Here is a 26,024-nt window from a genome sequence, read left to right as displayed (position 1 = left end):
CTGTTGCGCCCAGCTGACATGACTGTTTCATGTTGAAATGTTTTGTACACGAGGCATTTCAAAGGTGCGATTAGGCCCATTAGCAATGTAACTATATTTTACACTTCGGTGAGCAACTTCAGTTCATATTGCACTGAAAATGTCCTTTCATGGAGAAATGCGCCTGATGTCACCAAGGAAGCCTGTGGAAAAGCTAGGAAAACAGCCCTTGGCTGCACAATCCCACTAGCTGCAGGACCACCACTTCTCTCTTTCATATTAAAGCAAAGAGAAATTATTATATTACATTCCTCATTGTTATCCTCCCCACGCTGATTCATTTTCTGCCTCAAATAGTTCTCTCTCTCTTTAGATTCACCCTGGATCTCAATTCTCCTCACGTTAGAGACATATTATCACCAGTGACAAATGCAAAGCTCCCATTCTCAGACTGTGCTGCTGGTGACTTGGAGCAATTCTACGACGAGTACAAAGTGTACCACTTGCAGGGGAATACGAGTAATACCACGCTGCTGCATTAGTACAACTACATCTCTGCACAGAAAAAAAAATAGCACAAAGCCCAGTAAAAAAATAAAAATATCTGTATCTCCTCTTACTTCTGACTGTTCCCAGAGCTTAATGGAATTCAGAGATACAGAATATGATTAAATAAAATGGCAAATGAAGTTTCTTCCTGGTCAAAATCGAGTATAGCATCAGTCTGGCATCTTCCATGTCCTCTGTCAGGGTATTAGTACTCAACATTTAACATCTCTAAGGTGCTGCCCTTCAATTGCCTTTTTAACCTGACACATGCCAGCCCCGTGGGAGGTCTCTGTCACCTTGGTGCAGGAAGCTTCCTGATTCTAATGAACACATTCAGCCTTTCTATGGCAAGAATCGTAGGTTATTTCAGTTTTTTCCTCCCTGCCAGCGAGCGCAGTGGCAGCAATCCCTCAATCCACTCATTGGCAGCAGACATCATCTCCTGCCAAAAGGCCACCTCCTCTTGCGTGGAGTCCATCCAGTCCACGGAGATACCATAGCTCAAACCTGCAAAGAAAAGAAAACTACAACATTGGGAGCTATACAAAGAATTTCTACTCCGTGCAAAAATACTCAACGGGATGCTACAGGCAGTATTTTAACATAAGAAGTACGTACTTCCCCTCAGCAAGTTGCACCCTAAGCACCTCCTGTTCTTCTGCTCCTGACCTCCATTTTACTCTGGAGTTCAGAATGAGGTCAATGTAAAAGCCACAAAATGACAGAACCCCAAACATAACCCGCCAAGGAAAATAATATCGGTCTCAGGCCCTTTCTGCATGTTTTGGAATGGTAAAGAAGGTCTAAAAGACTCGGGTTTCCCCTTAAAAGATTTTCCTGTGGACAATGTGTGGTATTTGTCAAAATTCTCTTGCTCTACAATTCATTTATATAGGAATCAAACTTACAATAGCAAAGAAGTGTGTACATTAATTCTAAGTTGACTATTCAACCTAGTTTTCATATGCCAACTACTTGTTGATGAGATAAAGGTCTAAATTTGGATGACAGCTTTTCTTAGAGTTGGTAAGTTTTATATCTTGCTTATGAGTTCATTGTTGTTGCCCCTTCCCACTGGGTAGTTCACAAACACCCTAGCGACATGTTAGAGAATGAAAACAGAGAACACGAGCAAATCGAGTTATCGAAGGTGCACATGTAAGGTAGATCTTCCAGCTACTATGAGCCTTTTCCAGATACGCTCAAAGAAAAGTAATCCTTTAGTGTAACACCCCAAAATCTTCTGTTTGCCTTTCATCTCTCAAAGTGCCCTGTCGCATGACATAAATAGTTTAGAAAACCTGAGATATCCCACTTACAAAAATACAAAGATGAATATACTATCTGTTAAAGTCTAGGCAAGGAATACACTGAGAACTAGGATAGGATGTTGAGAGAGAGACAAATGTCCATGATTGATAGCTGGACAATGGGAGATGGTCCCATTTGGTCTTTATAACTTCGGATTACAAATATTGGAGTTTTTCTAACTTCAAGGATGAGGAACACCATTGAGGTATAACCCTTACAGTTAAACACAGGTTTAAGTCCTCTGAAGTGGAATCTCATACCATCATTTCTCAGAGACACTGGGAGACCCCAGTGGAGGAAACGGCACCTCTGCTGTGGTCAGACAGAACAAAAAAGCAATAGTAACACCTTAGTCTACACGCTTCCAATTTGTGATTTAATTCTAGTACTCTCAGTACTGAATGCCCACCAGATCAACCAGTGCAGTGCGCCTCGTTTTTCAAACATTAGTTATTCTTGCTGTTAAAGCATTTTGAGGGAGGAGCTCATGTGGACAGAGTCACCAGGTGGTGCTGTCCCTCATGGCATTCAAGTTCATCTCTGAGCACCCTTCCTTGGGAGGGGCAGCAATATAATGTTGATTTGTAATGCAGGAAAACTCTGATGGACCCAAGGAGATTCTGGAGTTTTGCCAGACCTCAGAGCTGATGCTGGCAGAAAATGTGAGAACAGAGGGTTGCTGTCAGGGTACCAAGGCCTCCTCCATCCCAGACATAGTGCAAGTACCAAGACTCTCACCAGTTCCTGAGACTTCCTAGCCCTGATTTCTCCCCAACAAGAAAATGCTCTGCAACTTCTCATTACATCTTGTATCTCAGTAATATGGTAACAGCATTCATTTAATGTAAAGAAAATCACTTACCTGTCCCAAGGCCCAGCCTGATTCCTCCAAGGAAATGGTTGGTAAGCTTTTCATGATCCCACACAGTCAGTTCAACACAAGCATCCTTTAGATCCTCTGTATGAAAGCCGTCGTATACAATAGTGTGATTGAAAACAGGGTTTGTGTCTCTTTTTATGACTCGGGTCTTTTGGTAACTCTTCTTACTGGTGTCTGGGAGCACATAGCTTTGAAAGGAGAAAAAATACAGCATGTAGTACAAAATATTGTCTGAGATTTGAACTGTTCCTACAAAGTTCCTTGGCCTAAACAAGCCTCTGTTCTGAAAAGAAGGAATTGGATCTCAGCATAAGAAATCTCTGCAGATTCAATGGGAAGCATTCATAATTCCCAAATGAAACTTTTTTTTGCCAAGAAAATCTATTTTTAAAGCAAACACTTACAGGAAGGTGGGTATTTGCTTAAAATGTTCAGCCTTTGGCATTTTTTATTTTGCAAACTGACATTATACATAAAAAAATGGACATTACTTTCACATATTTCTATTTTCATACACTTTCACCTCTTAGATACCTAGAGGACATTTCAAAATGGTCTGTTAGGCTTGTTTGTAGCAAACCTTTCTGCAAGAGCACTCTATAAGGATTTAAAATATACAGTAAACATGGTGAGCACTTCAAAGTGCTGAAAAACTCTTAAAATCCCCTTAAAAGAGTTTTAATTTTCTGGAATATTTGCAATATCTTTTCCCAAATAACAGGAGAACTGATGTTGCAGGCTGCAGAAAACAGGCATGTCCTAAATTCTGGAAAAGATCAAAGCAGAATCCAACTGGCTGTATGTCAGTTCTGGTGAATCCTTAACAAATTCCCGAAGTTTGCATGCAAGCCCCTACCAAGGCAAAATTCACAACTCCATGTGAACACACTGGGCTGAGGTGCAGGGCTCAGATATTCCTTTCACTCAGATGTTATTGAGGCAAATCACTGAGTGAGTCACAGTCAGTGATTGACCAGGAGCTTCATCACACCAAGGATTCTCCTAATCTGGCCACAAGTGAATAACAAGGGCAATTCCCTTCTACAGAGCCCAGAGCAACACAAAGGCTTTACAGTATAGAGGCACAGGTAGGAGAGCCTGAGAAAAGAAAAGAAAACATACCGCTATGTGGAGGCACACAGACAAGATCAAAGCTAGGACCGTGCTCGTGCACTTACCATTTCACAAAGGAATCAACTCCCGAAGGACGCAACTGCAGCAGGTCCTTGACATCTTTGACCCAAATGTGAACTTCGCCAGAGGGAGGATTCTTAGGACCTGCCATTTAGAAGAGAAAAACCGTTGTGCCAGTGCAATACTTAGCAAAATGACAGACTTCCTCCCCAGGGACCCAAGGGCGCAGCAACATGACTCCTCTGCGTACTCAGTTCTTCATGAGCTCTGCACCCCTCTGCCTGGCTGCCAAAGCACGGCTACCAGCTCCATCACACTTGCAGCTGCAGAGGGCTTCGGGCGCTCTGCTGCTGCTGCATTGGAACAGCAAAGGAGAAAGAAATGCTGGACAAACCCAACCTTGTGACTGCCCCGCAGTAAGTGTGTTGCTGCTACCACATCACAGCGCCCTACAGTGCCCACACTGCTCGTAACAGCTGAGGAGCATGAGGTTGTCAAAGCCCTCCTCTCTTCCCAGCACTTTCCCAATAAATCATAGTATCACAGAATGGTTTAGTTTGGAAGGGACCTTAAAGCTCACCAAGTTTCACGCACCTCCCTGCCTCAGGCAGGGACACCTTCCACTGGATCAGGCTGCTCAAAGCCTCATCCAACCTGGCCTTGAACACCCCCAGAGATGGGGCAGCCATGACTTCTCTGGGCAGCCTGTACCAGTGCCTCACCCACTACATGTGAAAACCAGATTCAGTCTGCAGACAGCGCTATCAAGCACTGCTGGTTGTGCCCCTTGTTGTGATCTCTAAGATCTTGCTTTAATGAGGTTACACTTTAACCAGCCCTTAAACAGCTGAGGCATTGCAAGTTGTATGCCTCCATATGGGCAATACTTAATGCATGAAACATATTTTACCTAAGCTTCCGGGAGGGACGTACTTAATAGACAAATTCATCACTCCTCGATGATCCACCCCGTTAACAGCAGAAAGGCTCTGAAACAGAAAGAGCTATGATTGACTAAATGATGGATTGTGTAAACATAGCAAGGCAAATAGCTCCTGAGTTCAATGGAGTGGCACAAACCAACAAACTCTGATTTTGCATGGCTGGGGCGGCCCATTCTCAAGGCAGCTCCTTTCTCTGTGGCTTTGTTCTCAAACTCAGTCCCCTCTCAAACTCAAAAGCCTGAGGAGTCAGAGCAAGGCTGCCCTTCCAGATATGTTCAGCTGAACACAATTAGGCATCTTAGTTCTGAAGACAAATGTCCTTTATTTTCTTAAAAGGGATCTCAAATCAGACCTCTGAACCCAGCAGCATGCAGGACCTTGTACAGGCTTTACAAAATGTGGCACCTGAGTATTTACCTCTTCAACTGCATCACCTAGTACGCTGCTGTCTGTTTTTAAGGGATGGTCCTTACGTGAGTAGAGAGAGAGGCAAAGTCATGTCACAGTTTCTGTTGATTGATGTCAATGACATTTATGAAAGTGTCCCCACAGATCAGTCACCAAATAGGACCCAAGAAGTACTGTGTTCACAGCACTGAATCCCGCACTAACGTGTCCAGGGATTGTGGGTGAATTGTACCTACTCCCGCAGGTACAATTCAGGCTGTTCTGCTTCACCACACCACCCGAGGCCTCAAAGGAGTCAGGAAGGATTGCTGCCACCCCTGAAGGCAGCAGGGTTGTGCTGGGAAGTCAGACTGCGGTTGAGACACACTTACTCGGGGCTTCAGTGGGTACCAGTTGAGTTTCCTGTTGCTCCAATCCCAGCTGGCCAAGTCTATTTCAATCTCTCCCAGGAAACTGTTACGTCCCAGTGGGTCATTGTGCCAAACAGAGAGATTTAATTTTTGGATCAGCAGTACCATTTTCTCTATTTTATACTAGAGGAAGAAAGAGAAGTCAGGTTGTTCAATTTTTTTTCTTCTGTTTCCTTCATAATCAGAAATAAACTACTCCAAAGCTTGAATAAGCTCCGAGATGCTCAAACCCACTCCACACGTGCATGAATGGAACGGCCCCACCCTGAACATCTCTTTTTTTTAAAGCCTGCAGCAACACTACTACCCTGACAAAGTTTTTCCACTGAGCCTGGGGAACCCTAGCCTTCCATTCACCACAGGGCAAATATTCTTTCAAGAATTATTAACGCGTGTCCAAGCAACGTCAAATAATCCTCCAGGCTTTGATGAATAAGATCACATACTGAAGACCTTTCTTTCTAGTCCCACACCTCATGACTGCGCACCAGGGGAGGGAAGAAGAACACCCCTCATTCTGGCTAAAGACAGCACAGGCTGCAGGTCCCTACCTCATCCAAAGATTACTGCAGCTCTGACAGAGAAATCTTGGGTGCCACACAAATGGGTGCAGAGAAACCTTTAAGATCTCTGCCCTCACAAAACCAAGGGAAGAGCAATGCAACATTGGCAGGAGGCAGGTGAAGAAACCTGGCCAAGGAGGCAGGATCTTTCCAGTAGACGGGTTCCTGCTACAACACAGGTTTTCAGAATATGTATTTGTTCTTACCCGTAGCACCTCGTTGTAAATGGGATTCACTGTCCTCTTCTTCACCGAGGTTTTCCTCTTACCCATTCTAGCTTTGTCTGGGAGCAGGTAAGTTTTAACATACCTGGAAAAGACAACAAACTCCAGCTGGATATTGTTCCGTATTGCCAGCATCTAATAAATGGGCAACAGAGTGAATAGTGACACGGGAACAAAAGACCTGGTGTTGACTTTTTGAAGGCAAAACTAATTAAGAGACTCACTCAGATATTAACTTGGTTTGCATGTGAAGTTATAAACACCTTACTGGAGATGAGTGGATGCCCCAACACTCAGAGCAGGCAGCTGTCTAGGTAATATGGGAAGCCAGGAAGGCCATAGATCTTTTTCCTGAAATGCCCATAACTATAGCATCCTTGTGCACTCAAAATCAGAGTGAAATTACAGATGAGGAAAGAGATGGAATGTCTTCAAGTCTTAGGATTCGAATCCAAGCTTTTTTTCATCATCTTTCAAACTAGAGATCACTAACCTCTGTATATTGTGCCCCAAACAGCACTTCTTTACAGACTTTCTTTTCACAAAGACATGCATCTGCACCACCGAAGTTACTACCAAAATATGTCACTGTGGGGAGAACAAGTTTCACATGGATGCAGAGAGAACATATTCCAGCAGTAACAGGAACTGTCTTTGTAGTGATCAAAGCTTTCTCAATCTGATGGCCTCTTCTCCCAAGTGACAGGGGACAGGACGAGAGGGAATGGCCTCAAGCTCTGCCAGGGGAGATTTAGGCTGGACATTAAGAAAAAATTCTTCACAGAAAGGGTCATTGGGCACTGGAACAGGCTGCCCAGGGAGGGGGTTGAGTCACCTTCCCTGGAGGTGTTTAAGGCACAGGTGGACGAGGTGCTGAGGGACATGGTTTAGTGTTTGATAGGAACGGTTGGACTCGATGATCCGGTGGGTCTCTTCCAACCTGGTTATTCTATAATTCTATGATTCTATGAAATTTAAATCTGTGGCAACTTATTTACTGATGCCAATGGCTCCAGAACCATCAGCTAGGAAAGTCTTAACAGTAAGCATGCACCAGAGGCCTGAAGAAAGGAAGAAACCCTGATATTTAAAAAGAGAAAACATACGAAAAAAAATCCTCCAGAACATAGAATTCAGCAATACAGAAGTCACAAGGCATCAAAGAATCACTCACGGGTCAGATCTGCCTTTCTTCTCATCCACAACAGCCAAGTCCTTGCATTGGGACACATGAACCTGGAACTCCCGGTTCTTCTCATCATAGTCTAGAGCAAACTCAACAGTACCTTGGGCATCCACACTCCCAAAATCGCCACTGTAGACACTGAGCACACTGCCACTCACCTGCCAGGTGGAAGAGCAAAGTCAGCATCAACGAAATAGGCACCCTCTTGACTTGGTTTCCGGACAAAAGCAATAGTCTGAAAAGTGCATTCCCAGAAAAATAATGTACAGTTTTCCTTGTTGTGTAGTCTTGTGTCCTTGGCACAGATATGGTACACACCTGCAGCTGTGCTCAAACAAGCCAGGGCTGGGAAACCAGCATGAGGGTCTCGCGAGGATGTGCTACCCTAGACCAGAACTTAGAAGCTCTATTCTCCTGAACGCTCAATAAATGCAGAGGATTTTTCATATCTGAATTCCAAAACTTTGGAAAACAGAGTCAAGTATTACAGGGGGGCAGGGAGGCACACGAGCCTCTTCCCCTTCCCTAGTACAGTCACGAACATCTATCAAAAAACCTTCCCTAGTAATTATCTCACTTTTTCTGTGTCTTTCCTGACTTCATTCGGTTCTGAATGTCAATTCTATTATAGCCTACAAGAACCTGCTAAACATCTCCTCCCAGTCCTTGGAGCTGCCTTTACCACCCCATCAGGCTACCCAGACCAGCAGAGAAACCTGAGCAAGATTTTCAAGAACACCTGTGTGACTTGGACACAAAAGACTCATTCATGGCTCCCAGACTCTGCAGATTAGTAGAAGGACTCATGTGCCCTGAAGTTCAAGGGCTTTTTTAACATATTTATCTACGTTCATGACCTTTCCCTGCCGACTTTGCTTCACAGATATTCTTTAAATCTCACATATAGACCTTAGAGATACCTGTAACAGTAATACAGCAAATTCAAGCACTTTTAATCAGCCTCACAAAACACTGTCTCTAAGGAATCTTTTAAAAATGCTCAACTAAACACACTCAGCTCTTTTCAGCTTTCCTTAGAAGCTGAAGCTCTAAATCATGCTTTTGCTGTCCACCTCGAGTTCCCTGGACTTTGCTGATAAGGTGAAGGACGAGCTTGCAGAGGGCACCCATCTGCAGTCCCTGCTCTTTCAGAGCTAGACCACAAACGTATCACTTAATAGCTGTGAGACATCTAGAAAAAGGGCCCCCCTCTCTCCTGCATTCTGCCAGGCTTCAGAGCACCCGCACTCACGAGCGGGAGCTATCACTTAATGTGAACTTGTCTGACAGTGACCCCGTGGGTCCTTAATTTGAGATGGTACCTGGAAATCCTCCTTTAACAAAAGTAAGTAATTAACCATCAATTTTCTTTTAATAATGTACCATGCAGAAACTAACTGGATACTCCAGAGGCCACATCACCAGTACCAGCCTAAATGCAGTGTCACTGCGCCCAAGCGAGAAACCCTATCTAGCGAGATTTACGCGTTAAATACCTACCGAGGAGACAGATGCCATGTCAGACGAGTGGCTGCCAATGCTGGGCGTCTTTTTGTGCTTGTTAAACTGGAAGCTGATTTCCGAAGCCGTGTCTGATTCAGTCTGCTCAGAAAATAACAAGCATCTTTAAGCTCTGCTGTATGAGCACTATGAAACACTACAGAGAAAAACCAATAGCTCAGCAGAGTCCCATTAATCAGACCAGGTTAGAATTGCGGAGAAGAGCACAGGGAGTCTCCCCAGAGGCATCCCTCTGAACGGCAGCGAACGTCATCATTAACTGCCTCCAAACAGAGCTGCATGCAACCTCCTGGGCTCTTAGGAAGAGCACAGAACAGGGAGGTTTGAAACAGAGGGAAACACTAAAACTCCTCCAGGGTACAAGGGCTGGTCTAGGTTACTAGGGACTTTCTTCGTAAGGCTTTTCTCATTTATTTATGACATAACCAAGACATGCTCTAAAGCAAGTATGGCCCATGTGCAGGAGAAACAGTTGCATGAAACCAAACGCCATTTAGGTCATGCTGTAAATATTAGTCCAGCCATTTCTGTCATCTAGCCTACCTCAGACAACAGGAGAGGAGAGGATCTGCTCAGCTCCTTGACTCTTTCGGGTTCAAGAAGCTGATAGGGTATCAGATGAGGCTTATTGTATGCTGTAGATACAAATAAAAAAAGGCATTGAGATACCTTGTCAATCCAGAACATTTAAGAAAGTCACATTTTTGTTTAAGGGCACAAGGAAGGAGGAAAGGCTCGTGGGAGGCACCAGAGTACCACCTACTTGCCCCACCCCTGTCATCTGCCATTGAAGCTGACCCTTCCCAAGAAAAAAACTGCTAAGCAACATCTTAAAGCTATTTTCAAGCTTTCCTTCAATGTGTGGGAGTGTGCAAACTCCCTCTAGTGGCTAATTTAATTCAGTTATTATCCTAAGGATGTGTATCTTGCTTGCACCACCTTCTTTGTGTAGATTTAATTCAGACTAAAATCATACAGATCTGCTGCCTTGTCAAAGAAACCAAACACCCTCATATTTTCCCCTTGTAGCACATTGCCCTGTACAAAAGAGCTGTATATGCTCTAAGTGGCGTTACCTTTCCTCAGGCATTGCCTTCCCAGCCTTCTCTCCTCAGTCCTGGCAGTCCTTACCACTTTGCTTTTGGGCAAGCTCTTAGCTGTCCTCCTGGGCTTGCCACTTTTCACCTTCTGGGGACTGTTATTGGCTTTCTTGGCTACAGAGGCTGCTGCTGCTGTTCTTCAGCCCCCCCTTCCTTGGCCGCAGCTTTCTTGTGCTCCGTGCTGGCACAGACAGCTTTCTCGGCCATAAGATTCTTCAGCTTTGCTACTGTTTTCCTGGTTGCCTTCTCCTTAAGTTTCTCTTGGTTTCTGAGGGAGGAACCGTCACCATAAAACATGTCCCGGCTGGTGGCTGGGGAGATCAGCCCAGCAAGCAGGGTCTGCTTTGGGTGAGGCAGGATGCCTACGCTGAGCACAAGCCCAGCCAGAGCGTGACAGGAGCACGCAGCACCCTCACACGCTGGACACAAGGTCTGGCACCTCCGATTAATCCAGGGCACAGGCTGACATGCAGCTCCTGCAGTACTCGGTGGGGTAAGAGGAGAGACGGGTACAAGCTGTTTGCCAACCCTTTGAAGTCCATGTGGGTTTTGCTGAAGACACTGAATAACACACTATCAATCTAGCTGCAATTTCCTGGCTCTGAATTTAATTTTAGGCACTATAAGCTCTCTAATTTGATGATGAAACAACATGTCATTTTCCCTTCCTGGTGGTACATGCACAGAAGCAGCAGGGCTGCAGAACTTGGGTGTGATGTATCATCTTCAGGGAACGTAAACCAAAAAAAAGGGAGAAAGCAAGCCATTACTCACTCTCTGTGGTTGTGTAAATGTTCACCATGCTCTTTGCGAGATTCATGCTATTTGCTCGGGCCAATGCCTGAGCGGCAGGAGAATGATCCCCATCTTCCTCTGGAATATAGGAAAAGCCAAATCAACATCATAAATAAATAAACACACACAAATGGGCACCATGTCAACAAGCACAGGTGTGTGTTTCTCCACCCTGCTTTCAGTACACTGAAGTTACGTTACACAGGATTGCTTTCAGAGGATAACTCTTCACACTAGGATGGGAAACGTAAACACTGTATTAACCCAGTCCTTAAATAGACCAGCGCTTTCAATAAGCTGCCAGTGCAACACACCCATTTGCTAATATCATCTTGAAATGAATGCAATAATAAGGCAAAACCCCTCAGATATGTAAGAATGATCTGATACTGAAAGGCAATATTTATGTTTACCTGAAGGATTACTCAGGATTTCTATAGAAATCTTACATGAGGTAGGAAACAAGCCAAGCAATGACACAGTTAAAACCAGATGAATCTATGGAAAAATCCTCTCAAACAGGTCTTATCCAGGTACACAAGGACAGGAAACTTGGAAAAAGGTGATAAGACACTCTTTCTTCCTAGGTCTGTGCTTGGCAGAGAGCAGAGCTGTGGGCAATCAGAGACCACGTGTAAAACGAATTGCAATTAACAATAACTTTTGCACATGGTAACAGTTGCTACAAGAGCCTGCCAAACCCAGAGGAAGAGGTTGATGAAGTGGCAATACTATTGACACCATCATTATCAGAACGCAGAAAGACCAGAATCCTCGTTCAGTCCACTTTGGTTGCAGTTTAATACCCAAATTCACTTGTGCATTTTCAAAAGACTCGAAACATCATTTAAGCATTGACGGCCAGCAACTATATCAAGGTAGCCTAACAGACAATGTATTTATTAAAAACTTTGCTTCACATTTTACTTCTTCTATTTGTGTCAGACTTATCTCTGCTACCAGAAAGAATTCCTCCAGCCCCACATTTGAAGATAGTACAGTCATACAGTGACATACAGCAAGTACCTGCGACCTCGCTGGTGGTAGCACCAAAGAAAAGCAGGGCTGTCCCAAGCTGAGGTGCTTGCAGATAAGGCACAGGGCTGGGAAGGGGGAGGAAAGCAAGATAACATGGCACTGCCCCCTCTATACTTGCACCGCATGACACAAGGTTTGTTTCCAGAGCTGTCTGGTAAACACATTCCACACACGCTAATTCTGTACAAATTGCAATATAGGATAAACAGACAAATGAAGGCAACATGCAAAAGGCAGAAGGGCTAGGGAAGACAACAGGCTTAGGGATGACCATTGGGATTTCATGGGGTGCAGATATAGCCCTCAGTACCTGAGAAAATAGCTGAGTCCATTCCCTGAACAGCTTCCCTCTCTCCGGTTGGTTCACTAGGTGTTGGCTTATCTGAAGACTCAGATGTTTTTTCCTCAGCTAGCTCTCCATTTATTTCCATTCTGTCGTGAGTGCCCAAATCAGATCTTTCCTCTTTCTCATCATCATTTTCACCATCTGTAAGCACAGGCTCAATCAGTATCTGCACCCTGCTTGCCAGGGAATTTGTTGCGTGCTTGCGCTCTTCTGCCACAATAAACTCGTCTGTAGGCGTCCCTGGCTCAAACACGCTGCCAGACACTTCTTTGGTAGGCGACTCGATTTTGACGGAAGGCGCTCGCACAGGCAATCTGGACTTCTTGGAGACTCGCTGTGCCGCTTTCTCTTCCTCTGGCACCAACAACTTCCCATTGCTTTCACTCAGCAAGTTATTTCTTGTAACCAGGCCGCCTTTGCTCTTGGCATATGTGGATCTAGGAACAAGGGAAACCGAGCCCTTCCTTGCAGGGGCTGCATAGCTTGGTTCTTCCTCACTAGAAGACAAGGTTATTGTCCTTTTGTAAGGGGTTCTTGTTTTGTTGAAGGCACCAGGTTTCTCTTCGCTATTCTGGCCATCCCTAGACTGCACAGAGAGTGAGCGGCACAGCTTGAACTGCCTACCATCTGCCTCCACCCAGCTTGGGCTCTCTGGCAAGTTTCTCACTGCTGCAGAGTCTGCTCCCTTCTCCCAGAAGTTCTTCAAGTTCTGGAAGCGTTCACGGTCGAGGCCGACATCCTCCTCTTTGTTACTCATTGATGAGATTGTATAGTTCATGCCTTGCTTCACAACCTGGGTGCTCTCCCCCTCTGTGGTCCAGGGTTTGGAGCTTGCTAGCAGCTCTCTCTTTGCAAGACTGTCCTCTGCCGGACCCATGTGACTCACAAACTGCTCAGATCTGGGGAAAGTTCTGCTTGGTTTCCTCTTAACTGGTATTTTGCTGGGCACGTAAGTTTCTTCAGGTGGAGTTTTTGGCCCCACTGCGGTGCCACTGGCCCCATCAACAACTTCGGCTGCACTGCTGGGCTGAGGCAGAGCATCTTCTGAAAGCTTAGCGGGCAGTGGAGATATTCCGTGACCTACAACAACAACAAGTGCTAACAGCCTGTCCCACCACATGACACAGTATTTCCCTGGAAGCTCTGAGCTGCAGCTTTGCAAAGGGAAGCCAGAGAGAGTTTCCAGAAGCCACCAATATGTTCGTAATTCTTCCCCATTTTGAGATTTTATCAAGCCTCCTTCCACCTGAAGAAAGCCCTGAAAACCCCAGCCCTTCTCTCTGCAAGAAAACATGGGAAAAATCCTCTAAATTGTTGCTGTGAGTTGCGGAATGGTTTGCAGTTTTGTTTTCTTACTATGTACCAAAAATACATCTAAGGCAGGAAAGAGAAGGTAATTTGAATCTCTGGGTTAAAGAGTTGTAAGCCAAGCACTCAGTTTAAAATGTACTGAGAGCCAGGAGAAGTTTTAGACACTGGATTTTTTTTCTTGCCTTGCACATAATTCATACAAATGTTGGTAGCCCATTCTTGTACGCCCAGGTGAGAACTACTCTTTGTTATTCATTTGCACATGTATAAAAAAGCACCTTGTCTCTCAGTGTTTAATGTTGAAAACCAAAAATGCCAATGGCTCACTGAACAAAATCCTTACCTTTCCTAGACACATGCAAGCTGTTTGTTGCAGCCACAAATGCACTTGTTCCAGTGCCACCCTCTGAGGAAGAAACGTCATGTATACTGGATCTCTAAATGGAAAACAAACCCTATCAGTGTATATAAATCGGCAACACTGGAAAAATGTCTTTTATTCGAGCATGGACACAAGAGCAGGCAGCCTGGGGAGCCCCTGCCAGTATGTAAAGACTGTGTGAAGCTCCACGGAATAAGGAAACAAAGTGCAGAGGCTGTGTCTATACTACCTTGTAGGATGCAGACAGTGGGACAGCAAATCTCGGCTTTGCTTTTGGCAAGATTTTAGGCTCCTCTGGGGTATCAACAGCTGATGTGCTGGATCTGTGGGAAAGAAAATCACTTGAGGAAGATCATCAGTGGTAGTGAAGTGTCTGGTCGGGTGATCAGGTAGTCTTCAACACCATCTCACTTAGTCGTGCTCAGCTTCTTTGCCATGTATATCTAGCCATTCAGCCTAATATAAGACTACCCAAAACTGATGACTTCATTTTTCTCCATTAGTGCCCGGGAGGACTGGGGAACATGCTAAACATTAGGACCACCACAGTGCTGGTAAAGCAGGAGCATCCTGGGCTTGTTGAATCTGGATCTTTCATTAAGCAACCCCAAATGATCAGCTGCAATAGGTGTGGAAGTGTTTTCAAGGCCTGTATTTAATATTTAACCAAAGCAATTGCCACCTGTGAAGACTGATGCCTCATTCTGCTGACCAAAAAAATGCAAATTAGGTGGGAGCAATAACAAAAGAATATGTTGACTATTTTAATGACTTTTCCAGTCCACAAATACAGAGTGAGGTCACTGATTTGCTCTTGGAGTGCTTTCAGTGGGTCTTTCTGCTCAGTCAGCACAACGTGAAATCCTACCAAGGCTCGATACAGAGTGCTGAGCACTGGACACAGAGCTTGGCACCAGCAGGAAATGAGCAGTTTCCTCAAACAGTTCATTTCGTTAGTGCTGCTCCATGGCAAAAACTAAACAAATAAAACCATAATTACTTTGAAAAACTAACCAGAATATCCTGACATTGGAGACAGCTTCCATTGTATTGTCCCCTTATCAAATCATCCAGGAAAAGACCTTTCTGGCATAAGCACATTTGCACTTAGTTACCTGTGGAGGATTGATATTCTGACAAATCCTGGGAAAAGGATTTTAAAAATGTCCTATATAACTTATTACATATACAGTCTTGGAAACTCAGTTAAAGAACAGAATTTAATGGGTAGCATTCAATTTTCATTAGAAGTAAGAGCAGCAGCCAGAGCATTGTGTGAGCAGCAGCGGTTACCTCTCCTCTCCTGCATCAGGAGTGAGCTCAGGGAAGGCAGGACTTGGGGCAGCTTTGCTTTCCAGACCCTTCTGGATGTGCTCATTGGCCTCATCTGTAATATAACAGAGACAATTGAGAAATTGAGTAAATACATTTGTATAATCTTGCACTGGTTGGTGTATTTTATTTGGGGAAAGAAAAGGCTTGTTAAATGAGTCCCACAGCTCAAACCCTGCAGATCTAACAGGAGACGGCTGATGGGGGCTCTGCAGTGTCACCACACTCCCCACTCAGCAAAGCCACCCCAGAATCCACGGCTCCGAGAGGCTAAAGCGAGCTGCCTAATGCCTGACTCGCGCCAGAAGCTGTCGCATCACTGGAAACCTTCACAGGACACCGCCACGCTGTCAATAAGGTTAATCCATTCCAGGACTTAAATTCAGCCGTTTCCTGTTTTGACTCAAAGTCATGGATCTTGGCAAACAAAGGAGGAGGCCAACAGAGTTAATGAGGAAAGCCCTGTTATTTTTACTGGCACAGGGCTCAGCTACGTCTTCTGAGCTCTCAAGGACCCTAAAGAAAAAAACAATGTGAAATGGTAACCTTTAGAGCAGCCTGCCAGGGTATAAAGTTGCATTAGACATTTTGCTGGCAAACAGGCTTTCTCGCTACTGCAAAATCAAAAGAATTAAACGCCCAAACGACAAAGAAAAACTAAGCTTAGTCTGGTCAACAAGATCTGCATGTATTTGTTCACATGTAGCTGGGTCTATTTCAAAGAGTAAATTTACCTGTTACAAAAACTGCCAAATCTCTCCACAATATATTTCATTACACAATACAATAGAAGCAGAAGCTCAAAGGATTCAGAAGTGACATTAAATAATATAGCCTCCCTTGTTATCTGGTTAGAGAACTGCACTAAGCGCAAGAGCAGATCGGTCCTACAGACGGGCTGTGAATTTAATATCACACTGGTGCTACCCATGTGGTGCCATCCAGCACCAGCAGAGTCAGTCTGCAAAAACCAGTGATATCCCAAGACAGAGCTTCATTCTCCCTTGCCTGTGCATCCCCACAGAGAAAAATGCTGCAGTCCCAACTCTTTCTTCCCACCTAGCACCTGGCCCTGTGTGTAGGGGACTGCCTGGGGCCGTCTGCACTAGGACCATGCGTCTGGCACACACTTGAGATGGCATTTGGAATCATAGAATAGTTTGGGTTGGAAGGGACCTTAAAGATCATCGAGTTTCACCCCTGAAATGGGCAGGGACACCTCCCACTGGATCAGGTGCCCAAGGCCCATCCAACCTGGCCTTGAACACCTCCAGGGATGGGGCAGCCACAGCTTCCCTGGGCAACCTGGGCCAGGGCCTCATCACCGTCATAGTGATGAAATTCCTCCTTACTTCTAGTCTAAATCTGCCCCTCTTCAGTTTATCCCCATTGCCCCTAGTCCACAGAGTGACCCTGTGGTTTCCACAGTGGTGGGAAGTCGAGGATTCACTCTTGCTGGAGGACAGGAGTCTGGCTTTGTAAAAATGAGCCAGTTTTAGAAAGTACATCAGCATGGAAATGGAAAATGCACATGGAAATGCTGATGTGCAAAAACCATCATTGAACATTGTTTCAGGAGAGACAAGCTCCGGCATGGCTGGTGGCACGTGCAGGCCACCTCACATGCAGGCAAGGGAAGGCACGCTGAGGAGCGTTTATTTATACAATGAGCCACATCCTCTTCTTCTGCCCCAGACCCGAAGGAGGGCGATGCCAGCAGGCAGCTACTCTGGAAGTAGAGGAACCAAACACAGAGCTCCCATGTTTTCTCTCTGCCTATAATGGCTGAGAAGACCTTGACAACCAAAGGCTGCATTAATTTCTCCCTTCACTTTCAAAGGCATCGCATCATACTTGCTTTTCAGCAACGCTTCCCCCTCAGACAGAGCTGCCCACTCCCAGCTGGCAGAGGCAGCAGGAGGTGTTCGCTTCCTCCCATCCAAATCGCTGCCCTTCAAACTGGCTCAGCCACTGACACAGCTTCATTAACCACAAACAAATAGGTTATTAACACGTTATAATCCATCAAGACAAGCAAAATACCTTTGCTATCTTTAGGATGAGACAGAATAAGAAGCAAATTCCAACAAAAATTAGTAGTGGTCTGATCAGTTTAACTTGTCCCTACATCTATTTATACACATATGTACAGTGGCACTCCTGCTCTAACACTTCAGCTGCTTTACTCATTTCCTGTTACTCTAAAACACAGACACTCCACACCTAGGGAAAACACGGCTAACGGTGCCATCGGGGCTGACTTGCCTCCGTGGGTGGATAAAATGGTCTCTCTCCTAGATGATATTTAGATCTCATCCATCGCACACAAGCCCAAAGAGATGTTATCACCAAATCTGTACTGCCTTGCAGGCTGTATTTTAAATATCGGGTATCTATGTATTTTATAGATTTCTATTAACTGCCAGTCACTACTATTATCTATTATAATCAATACCAACTGTGCAGACCCTTAGGGATCCATGCAACCCCTCCAGAAAAAGTCAGTGGACATTTTTCCTGTGCAGACACGTATTTCCATACCTCCTCAGCCCATTTGCCATGCAAAGAGAACGCCAGCAATTATCTTGGTGGGGCTTTTCCTTGCAGGAATTTTCTCATCAAAGACTTAACTTGGGATTAACAGCCTTGAAGTCTTGAACATACTACACTGGTTGGGCTCAATCATCACCTTGCAAGCTGACAGAAGGTGAATGACTCTGATCTTTCCAGGAGAATAAAAAAAGGTTTTAAGCTGGCAAGCAAGAGCACTTCTCTCATCTACTGCAGCCTGAATGTGAGCTGCGCTGCCAAACTGTTTGTAAAGGGCCTCAACCTTGCTCCTCGATGGGCCAAGCACCAGGGCAAATACTTTTGCTTATGAGCCAGTGAGAGAAGTGCTTGCCCTGATGTATGAGGGGAGGCCATCCAGAGAGCAGCCACTGCAGGAGCTGCGAGCACAACAGGCAACAGCATGGTGAAAATACCAGCTGCAGAATCACGATCCTAAAACCACTGCTGTGAAATGGCAGCGGGAAAAGGAAGAGGAAGGAATAAAGTCGCGTTATACCCATGAAAACAGAAAAAGAACAAGGGGGAAAAAAAGTTGAAAAAGAAATAGAGGGCTAAATCTAAACCTAATTACTACAGTAAGTTTGTAATATTTGCTTCTTCTTTCTTAAAACAGAATTAGTCAAGTAATGCACATGTAAAGACATAACTTGCGTATTACTGCTATATTAATACGGAGATTATTTTAGTTGATATCTGAGGTCACATCTCATACATGCAGCAATAAAAATTAAATCTAAAATCAACAGTACTTCAGATTTTCCTTTCCTGAAATGGGCTGCAAGTTAAAGATGCTGATTGCAGGACAGGGCAGGGCAAAAGGCAGATGAATCCTGCTCATTGCTGGCTATAAGCTGGGCTGCATATACAGAGCATTTGTCTGACCTGGGTCCCAGCAGAGGGGCTGCTAAAGCATCTGTCTCTTCATGCAAAGAGGGTGCAAGTACAAATGCATATCTCCAGATAGCAGAGAGCATGCTCTGCAGAAATGGCAAAGCAACTCTGCCAAGCTGGAAAAGGTTTTATATGTCTTAGCATTCTAGAGGGATGATAAAATAGTAAATTTAATGACATAATGAATTCTTACTACCAAGGATAAAAGCATCTTCATATGAAATATGATGGGACAGTTCTGCAGCAGAGACTCCAATGAATCTATTCTAAGTTATGAGAGCTCTCAGGTATAAGTAAAAAGCAAAAAGAAAATTCAGTTCTCAGTTACTGTCAGCGTTTACCTTTGAAAATGTGTCTAAGAATGTAGCTAAGAGGGGTATATTAAGCCCAGGCAAATAATGTTACAGAGATATCCTGGCCAGTGAGTCCCACCAAACAAAGGAGTGATCTATATTGCTGCTACCCCACAGCAGGAATGGGCACCTGGGCCCAGGAAAAAAAGCTGCAGGAGGCGATGCCTGAGTTTTGGACAGATGGAAGGTAACCCTTCATCTACACATATCCTTTATTGCAAAAGAACAGAGCCCAGTTATGAGGTCCTTATATTAGGGCCCATGGTAGACTTTGCCTAGGACAGTCTAGGCTTCCCCAGAGCAGCAGCAGCAGTCGTGTCCAAGTACCTGTGATGACCCACCCTGACAAATAACCAAGGAGGGTGTGTGAGGCAGTGCTGCAGCCCCACAGTCCTGCTGTGCAGTCAGTTGGCCTGTCTTCACAAGAGCTTTTGCCTCTGCCTCTTTCTCTGGGCCCTGATTTTGAGAATCATGTATTTTTTTCTAGCACTGAAAGCTTAGCTGAGAATCCCCTTATCACAGCACAAAGGCTGGTCCCACATTGGCTCCCAGTACAGGAAGACCCCCCACGCTTTACCAGTTCTCTTCTGTTGCATCAATTAGTTTTGGTAAGATGCACACTCACATACTTACCTTCTAGTTTGCCCTTTTTCCTTCTAATTGATGCTCGAAGTAGATCTGGTCCCTCTAAGTCCTCCTGAAACCGTTTTGCCTTCACTTCCAAAAACCATTCACCTGTCACAAACTTCTTCTTCTTTTCATCCTTGATGGAGTCTTGCATCCGCCTGAAAGTCAATGAGAACATTACACACCAAAAAGACCTCTGAAGTTTTGACTTCCCTGAGCTATCTTTGTAACGACTGCCCCTACAGTTCGACTGTCTGATACTATGAAGGATCCAGCGATTATTCGCTGCAATCACAAAAGCCAAACCAGCAATAAACCAAAAGCTGACCTATTCTTTACCTGAAATGGGAACAGCACCTTGCAAACACATGCCTTCACCTCTTTCAAATTTTAGAAATCCAAATCAGAGTCACCTGGCAAGGAGATTTGTCCATTTGCTTTTCAGCCCTGAGGGTATGGGCAGGGGTGGGGCTGTTTACAGGTGTTGCACTTCTCCATTTTATTTATCTATTAATCTCTTTATGAACAGCAAAGTCTTTTGGATCAAATCTGATGCAAACCATGGAAATCAATCTCGTTATTTGTGGAAGCAACCTGTCCCTGCAGCATTCTCGCCAGGCACTGCTCCTCTCCCTGCTCTGCCTGCCATGCCAATTTTGGCACTCATACAGTTAGCTCTCCTTCCTGAGCACAGCTTCTCCTACTGTAACTTGCTAGGGCACACCCAGAGCTGGTTTTTGGCACCTAAACCTGTCAGTTCCCTGTACTTTTAAACCTTCTTCGTTTTTTTGTTTTTACACCGCGCTGCTGTTCAGCTGGCACTGCCCAAGAGACCAGAGGAAACTCTCACTCAGTCCAACTCTCAGCAGGAAGAAGGGGGAAAAGCCCAGATAACAAAGTTATCTGTCATCCCAGATAACTTCGGCTGCCTAAAGGCCAGAGGGAGTAGGTACAGGATAACTGGGCTCAAGCCTCTGCAGGCAGTGCTGGGGTCCCAGCAGGACTGAGAACCAAGGAGCTGCACACCTCCCATCTAGATCAAGGCTGCATCTGTACCATGAGGGTCTCGACGTGCTGGGCCAGAGATGTAGGAACATATTTTAATCTTGTTGACACCAGATCCATGTAATGCCACTGACTTCATTTCCCCCAGCAGGGAAGTTGTGCTGGAGCCAAACGTGTCCCGGCTTGCACCTAAGGTCTTATTGCACACAGCCCTCCTGACAGCAAGGGGCACTTGGCACCACCCCAGCGAGGATCTAACTTACTTTGCTCCCAAATGAAAGCCTCCTGTGCAACAGCTTCCAAAGAGAACAGAAAAAAAAGAAATAATCCAAACACTCTTTTCCCCAAACCTCCACTGCAAAGCAGAAATTTTACTGCATTTAAAAAAAAAGAAAGAGAGGAAAAGAAGAGAAAATAAGAGAAAGTCTTTTTTTGAGACCTCGTTCAGGGGAGATACAGGAGCACATGAGCGCCCATACATCAAGCCCGATCTGCTTGCATGCCACCATCCGTTCTCAGTTTCTCCAGCTCACACCCCTGAGCAGAGGCCAGGGCACGTCTGGTCCCTGGAGCCCGCTGCAAAGCTACCTACTCCCTCTCCAAGCCTTGAGCATTCCTCCTACACAGGGCTCATTCTTTTTTGGCTCAACAGCAAGTCGAAGACTCACATCCTTAACAGGTGTAAATGGGCACAGTGCCATCCACCCTCACTGAAGTACTCACTGCTTGCTGTGGAGAGTTTGGTGCCAGCTTCCCAAGCCTGGTCCACACGGTCAACCCAGATGGTCTAATAGCTGGCATTTAAAAAGTGACAGCAGCAACAAGCAAACCCGATCAAACAGACCTGAGCTCCACGATGGCCAGTGGAAAGTGAGCTGAACTGAGAGCAATTCCTGGCTCTGAAATAGCTCCCCATAAACCTCTGGCAGATCAAGTAGTCTCTCACTGCCTCTCTCTGCTGGCACAATGGATGCTGCACAGACGTCCACCTCAAAGAGCACCAGAGGGACACAAAGTAGAGATAGGGATGTAAAGCCTCATTTTAAAACACTCTATGGGATTCCTCTGCTGCTGCTAAGCGAGGAAAACAAGGTAGCAGCTATTCTGCTCAGACCTCTGACACTAAGAATATCAGCATCTTCCTCCTCAAAGCAGGAAAGGGATCATTTCCCTCCCTTGGCGTCTCCGAGAGCTGTTGATTAACTTAAAAGGAGAGTCCAGCCCTGATCCTGCAGAGAGAGGACAGCAGCAGGATGGCTGAGAAAGCAGGACATGCAATGAAAAGATCTGTCAGGATCTGAGCAAGAAGGGGCAGCATGGCTGCAGCCTGCACCTCTCCTTGTTGTGCGCGCACACACACACACACAAAACCACACACTCCTCTCCAAAAGAAGCAAAAAAATCCCCCCTGGGGACGCTCGCACCCTGCTGTTCCTGCACACTCTCTCACCTGATGCGATCCCCATCCTTCTTCTTCAGCTCTGCATCTCTCTGCAGAACCTTCATCAGCTTCTCATACTCCTCCTCGGTCAGGAAGCTCAAGTCCAACATCTTCCCTGCAGTCTTCTTCAGTTCTTCAGCCAGCTGAAGCAATGACACGCCAGGAACTAATCCTGCCCAGCCCGCCGCGGTGCCATGGGCAGCCCCAGCACAGCCCACCCTGATGCGCTTAGCGGGAGGAAAAGGACTTCACCACAGCGTGGCTTGAGTGGAAGTTTTGTTAGCACCTGGACTTGCACTTCCAGCCTCTTCAGCAGTGCATTTCTCTGCATGGCATGCCTTCCCCTGCCAGGAAAATTCTCTCTGCAAAATTCTGCTCCTTCGCTTTTCTTCAGGCACAGTCGCAGCGACTGGAAGCCGACGTCAATCAAACAGGCGAGCATGGGAAGAAGTGAGCTCGCCGCCCGCCTTAGCTGCCTTAACAGCCGCGAAAGCTCACCTCACCACCAGCAACCCCGGCACCTCTGGCATGTGCTTTCTTCAGCGGGGAAGCCTGCCTCCGTGGAGCTCAAGCATCCCTGTGAAGAAATAACACCGAGATGCCTTTTATGATAAGCACGACATACGGTAACCGAATGTGTACATTGGGGGTTTGTATTTGCTCTTCAGCACAAGTTCCAAAACAAGCTGTCCTACTTTCCTCCTTGTCCTACAGCTCCTCATGCTGTATTAGCCTAACAGAGACAATGTTTTATTTTAGCTGCCTTCCTACTAACAGGTAAACAGTTGACTCTGTGTGCTACCAGCAAAATATGCATTTAAATTACCAGACGACTTCCTTGCTTTTATATCCCTGTTCTTCTTTTCCTCACTTCTTCCTGCCTCACACGAGACTGAGGATAAGCAGCCAGCCTTTGTAAAGCCATCAGAAAATGACAGAACAGCAACCTGCAAGTGTTATCTCTGCATCCTATGCCATAAAACACCAGAGGCTGCTTATTTTCTAATACGTGTGCGCTTTGCTTTATGCTGCACTGATATTTGCTATTCAAACAGTACAGGTGCAGATCACTTAGTATTTCACCAGACACCAAAAACAGCCAGAGGCTGCAGGGTATGGAGAAAGAATAAATTATATATAGCTTTGCTACTCTATTCCACTTCCTCTCTGCTGGCCAACCTGGGGGCAATAACGCACACCTCCAAGGGAGCAGAAGTTCTGCTCAGATCCATGTGGGAAGTTTCTGGCTCACCCAGTGGGATTATTCAGCTGTTTCCAGGACCATTGGGTCACTGTGGGTTTCACCATACTCAGCTTTTTACTCCCAAAGCCACAGGCTTGAGAGTCAGGTCATTAAAAAGGAATAAATCCCAGCTTTCACGCCAAACATGATCTGAAGGTCATCAAGTGCATTCCCTAACCTCAAGCCCTGTATCACTCCTAGTCTCTGTCTGTCTAATCCACCTCTTTGAGGCTGACGGCTGCAGTCCTCTCAGGTCAGCTGTTTCAGTGCTTAGTTAACTGGCAGCAAGCAACTTCTTGCCTACTCCAGATTTCCCTCATAAATGTCAGCCCATCCTATCCGCCACGGAGGTGCTCCCTTTGCAGCCATCCTCACAGAATTCTACACTTCAGCCTGCATGGTAACCAATCCGAGTTCCATCAGGTTCCTTGGAGCTGGCGTTGTCATAATTTTTTGTCATTCCCCTTTGGACTGTCTCCACATGGTGCACCTCTTCCTTCAATGGGTATATCCAAAGCCAAGCACAAGTATTTCAGCCGAAGTTTGCTCATTTGACATCATTTCACAGATTGACATTATTTTAGGGATGACACATTCCCAAACGATTGCCTTTCATAATAGTGTAACAACATCTTAGAAGAACGAATAGGCATCTGACCTTAATGCTCACAAAAAAACCCCCACAGATCCACATAAAAAGGCTTGTAAAAGCAACAGGCATTGTCATAAAAAGACTATAATTATTTGAAAATAATTTTTGGAGGGAAAGAAACATTTTATATTTGTTTGAGGCAAGTATAGCTGTGCTTGAGACACTGCACTTCAGCCTTTAACATCTGAAAAACCATCAATACCACTCAAAACAGGCAAAACAGAAACAGTAAGAAAAGGCCCCGATGAATCTCTACTGTTTAAACCCACATTTCATCCAGCTTGGCATGGGTCTTCCACGTTTGAGTCCAACCATCCACACTCAGCATGGCTCTTCCACGTTTGGTTCCAACCTTCTACTCCCTCTGGCTCTCAGGTACAATCCTACATCTACAAAGACATTTACAGAAATTTCTGGGACAGGTTTTATTTTTAAAGATGTATCTAGGGACAGAGTTTTCACAGTATTTGCTTCTCTTGAACTTTTATTTATTTTTAACAAACCCGTGACATGTGGGCTGAAAGTACTTCAGAAAACACTTTCAGCAGAGACTCATATTTATTCATTAGTATGGCAGTCAAATAGAAAAAGAATAAAGGCTACGTCCTTGTAAATAGCTTTTTTTTTCCCTGAGAATGTTTTATCTTACTGTATTAGTTACATTAGAAGGACAGGGTTAACAGAAACCAAACAACCAACTCCTTCTTTTGTTTTAAATAGTTAAAAATCAAACCATTTAGTGCAATCACTGTGGGAAAGCGAGCTGGTTCAGGAGACCGCTCCACCTGGAGGTTTTGCTGGCAGTCTTAGGAGCTGCAAAGCTGTCAGCCCAGGCCTGCAGCAGTAAACACAGCTGGGAAATTATCTCCCACCGTGGGGCTGTCCCTGCTGCAACCTGAGCCTCTACAGCCTCCGATGATGCCCCGTACTCTCCTGTATTGGATGATGCTGAGGCTTGAAAGAGAAGCCCACCGTTAACCACTCAGGTGCACAGTGATAAGGGAAAGTGGGTTATTTGTTTACTCGGGTTTGCAAGTGCAATAGATTAAGGATAAAAATCAACTGACACGTACAGTATGTTATCGGGCAGACACACTGCGCTGTGTCTAACCATCGCCTGCTCCCCAAGATTGCTTAATCCTAGAGCTCACGCTTACACCTTAAGCAGCACCACACCGCTTTGATTTGCTTTGTTAGAGTAATCCTCTTCCCTCTCAAAGCCCTGTTAATAAATGCTTCCGAGACCACAGGAATGATGCAGAACAAACACCTAAATCAACAGATCCATAAGAAAGCCAGAAACACGCGGGTCTCATGCGGATGGGGCCACTTTCTATGTGTCCTGCCCTGTCCTCGCCTCTCCACCTCTGCAGACAGCAGGGAGGGGAAACACAAAAGCCTTCTGGATTTGTAGGGCAGGGATGGGAGTCATCGTGCAACACTGGGGCAGATTCTACCACAGACCAGGTGTAAGCACCACTGATATAAATTGGTTTTGGATAAAATGTGAAAAAAGAGAAAAGTTTCATGTTCCATCCCCACTGCCAGTGGGAGAGCCCTCCTAGGTCAGGATTGCTCTCTGGCAAAACAGAGAGCTGTGAAAGAGTGAATCGTTTGTGCCTGGATTAGCAACATTTGCTTAAAGACTGGTGGCAAGCATGCAGAGCAAACTCAGGCTGCTCTCAGGTGCTGCATCACCACGATGCCCCAGTGCAGGGGGAGCTGCCCTGCCGGGTCCTGACACTTGTCCTGACAACACAGACGGGCAAAACAGCTACAGGAAAGACCATAAATCTGAGCAGAAGGGCACACCAGACATCCAAAAGAT

At 45.4% G+C, this 26,024-nt stretch overlaps 1 protein-coding gene across 1 annotated transcript; it reads right to left on the bottom strand.

Annotated features, from left to right (window-relative positions):
• Positions 1-16: 16 nt before the first annotated feature.
• Positions 17-22,518, bottom strand: LOC138726184 (synaptotagmin-like protein 2). Its single transcript, XM_069867686.1, has 16 exons — positions 22,311-22,518; positions 19,862-20,013; positions 15,375-15,468; positions 14,311-14,404; positions 14,043-14,136; positions 12,353-13,468; positions 10,984-11,082; positions 9,653-9,744; positions 9,089-9,190; positions 7,577-7,746; positions 6,385-6,487; positions 5,577-5,738; positions 4,764-4,842; positions 3,898-3,997; positions 2,702-2,907; positions 17-1,035 (listed from the first exon to the last, which is right to left on the bottom strand). The coding sequence occupies exons 1-16, from the start codon at positions 22,409-22,411 to the stop codon at positions 890-892; spliced, it is 2,910 nt and encodes a 969-aa protein (XP_069723787.1). The 5' UTR covers positions 22,412-22,518; the 3' UTR covers positions 17-889.
• Positions 22,519-26,024: the final 3,506 nt, after the last annotated feature.

This window comes from Phaenicophaeus curvirostris, chromosome 13 (genome assembly GCF_032191515.1).
Source record: "Phaenicophaeus curvirostris isolate KB17595 chromosome 13, BPBGC_Pcur_1.0, whole genome shotgun sequence".
NCBI lineage: Eukaryota > Metazoa > Chordata > Aves > Cuculiformes > Cuculidae > Phaenicophaeus > Phaenicophaeus curvirostris.
Note: the sequence above shows the minus strand (reverse complement) of the source record. Positions and strands in the feature narration are given on the sequence as shown.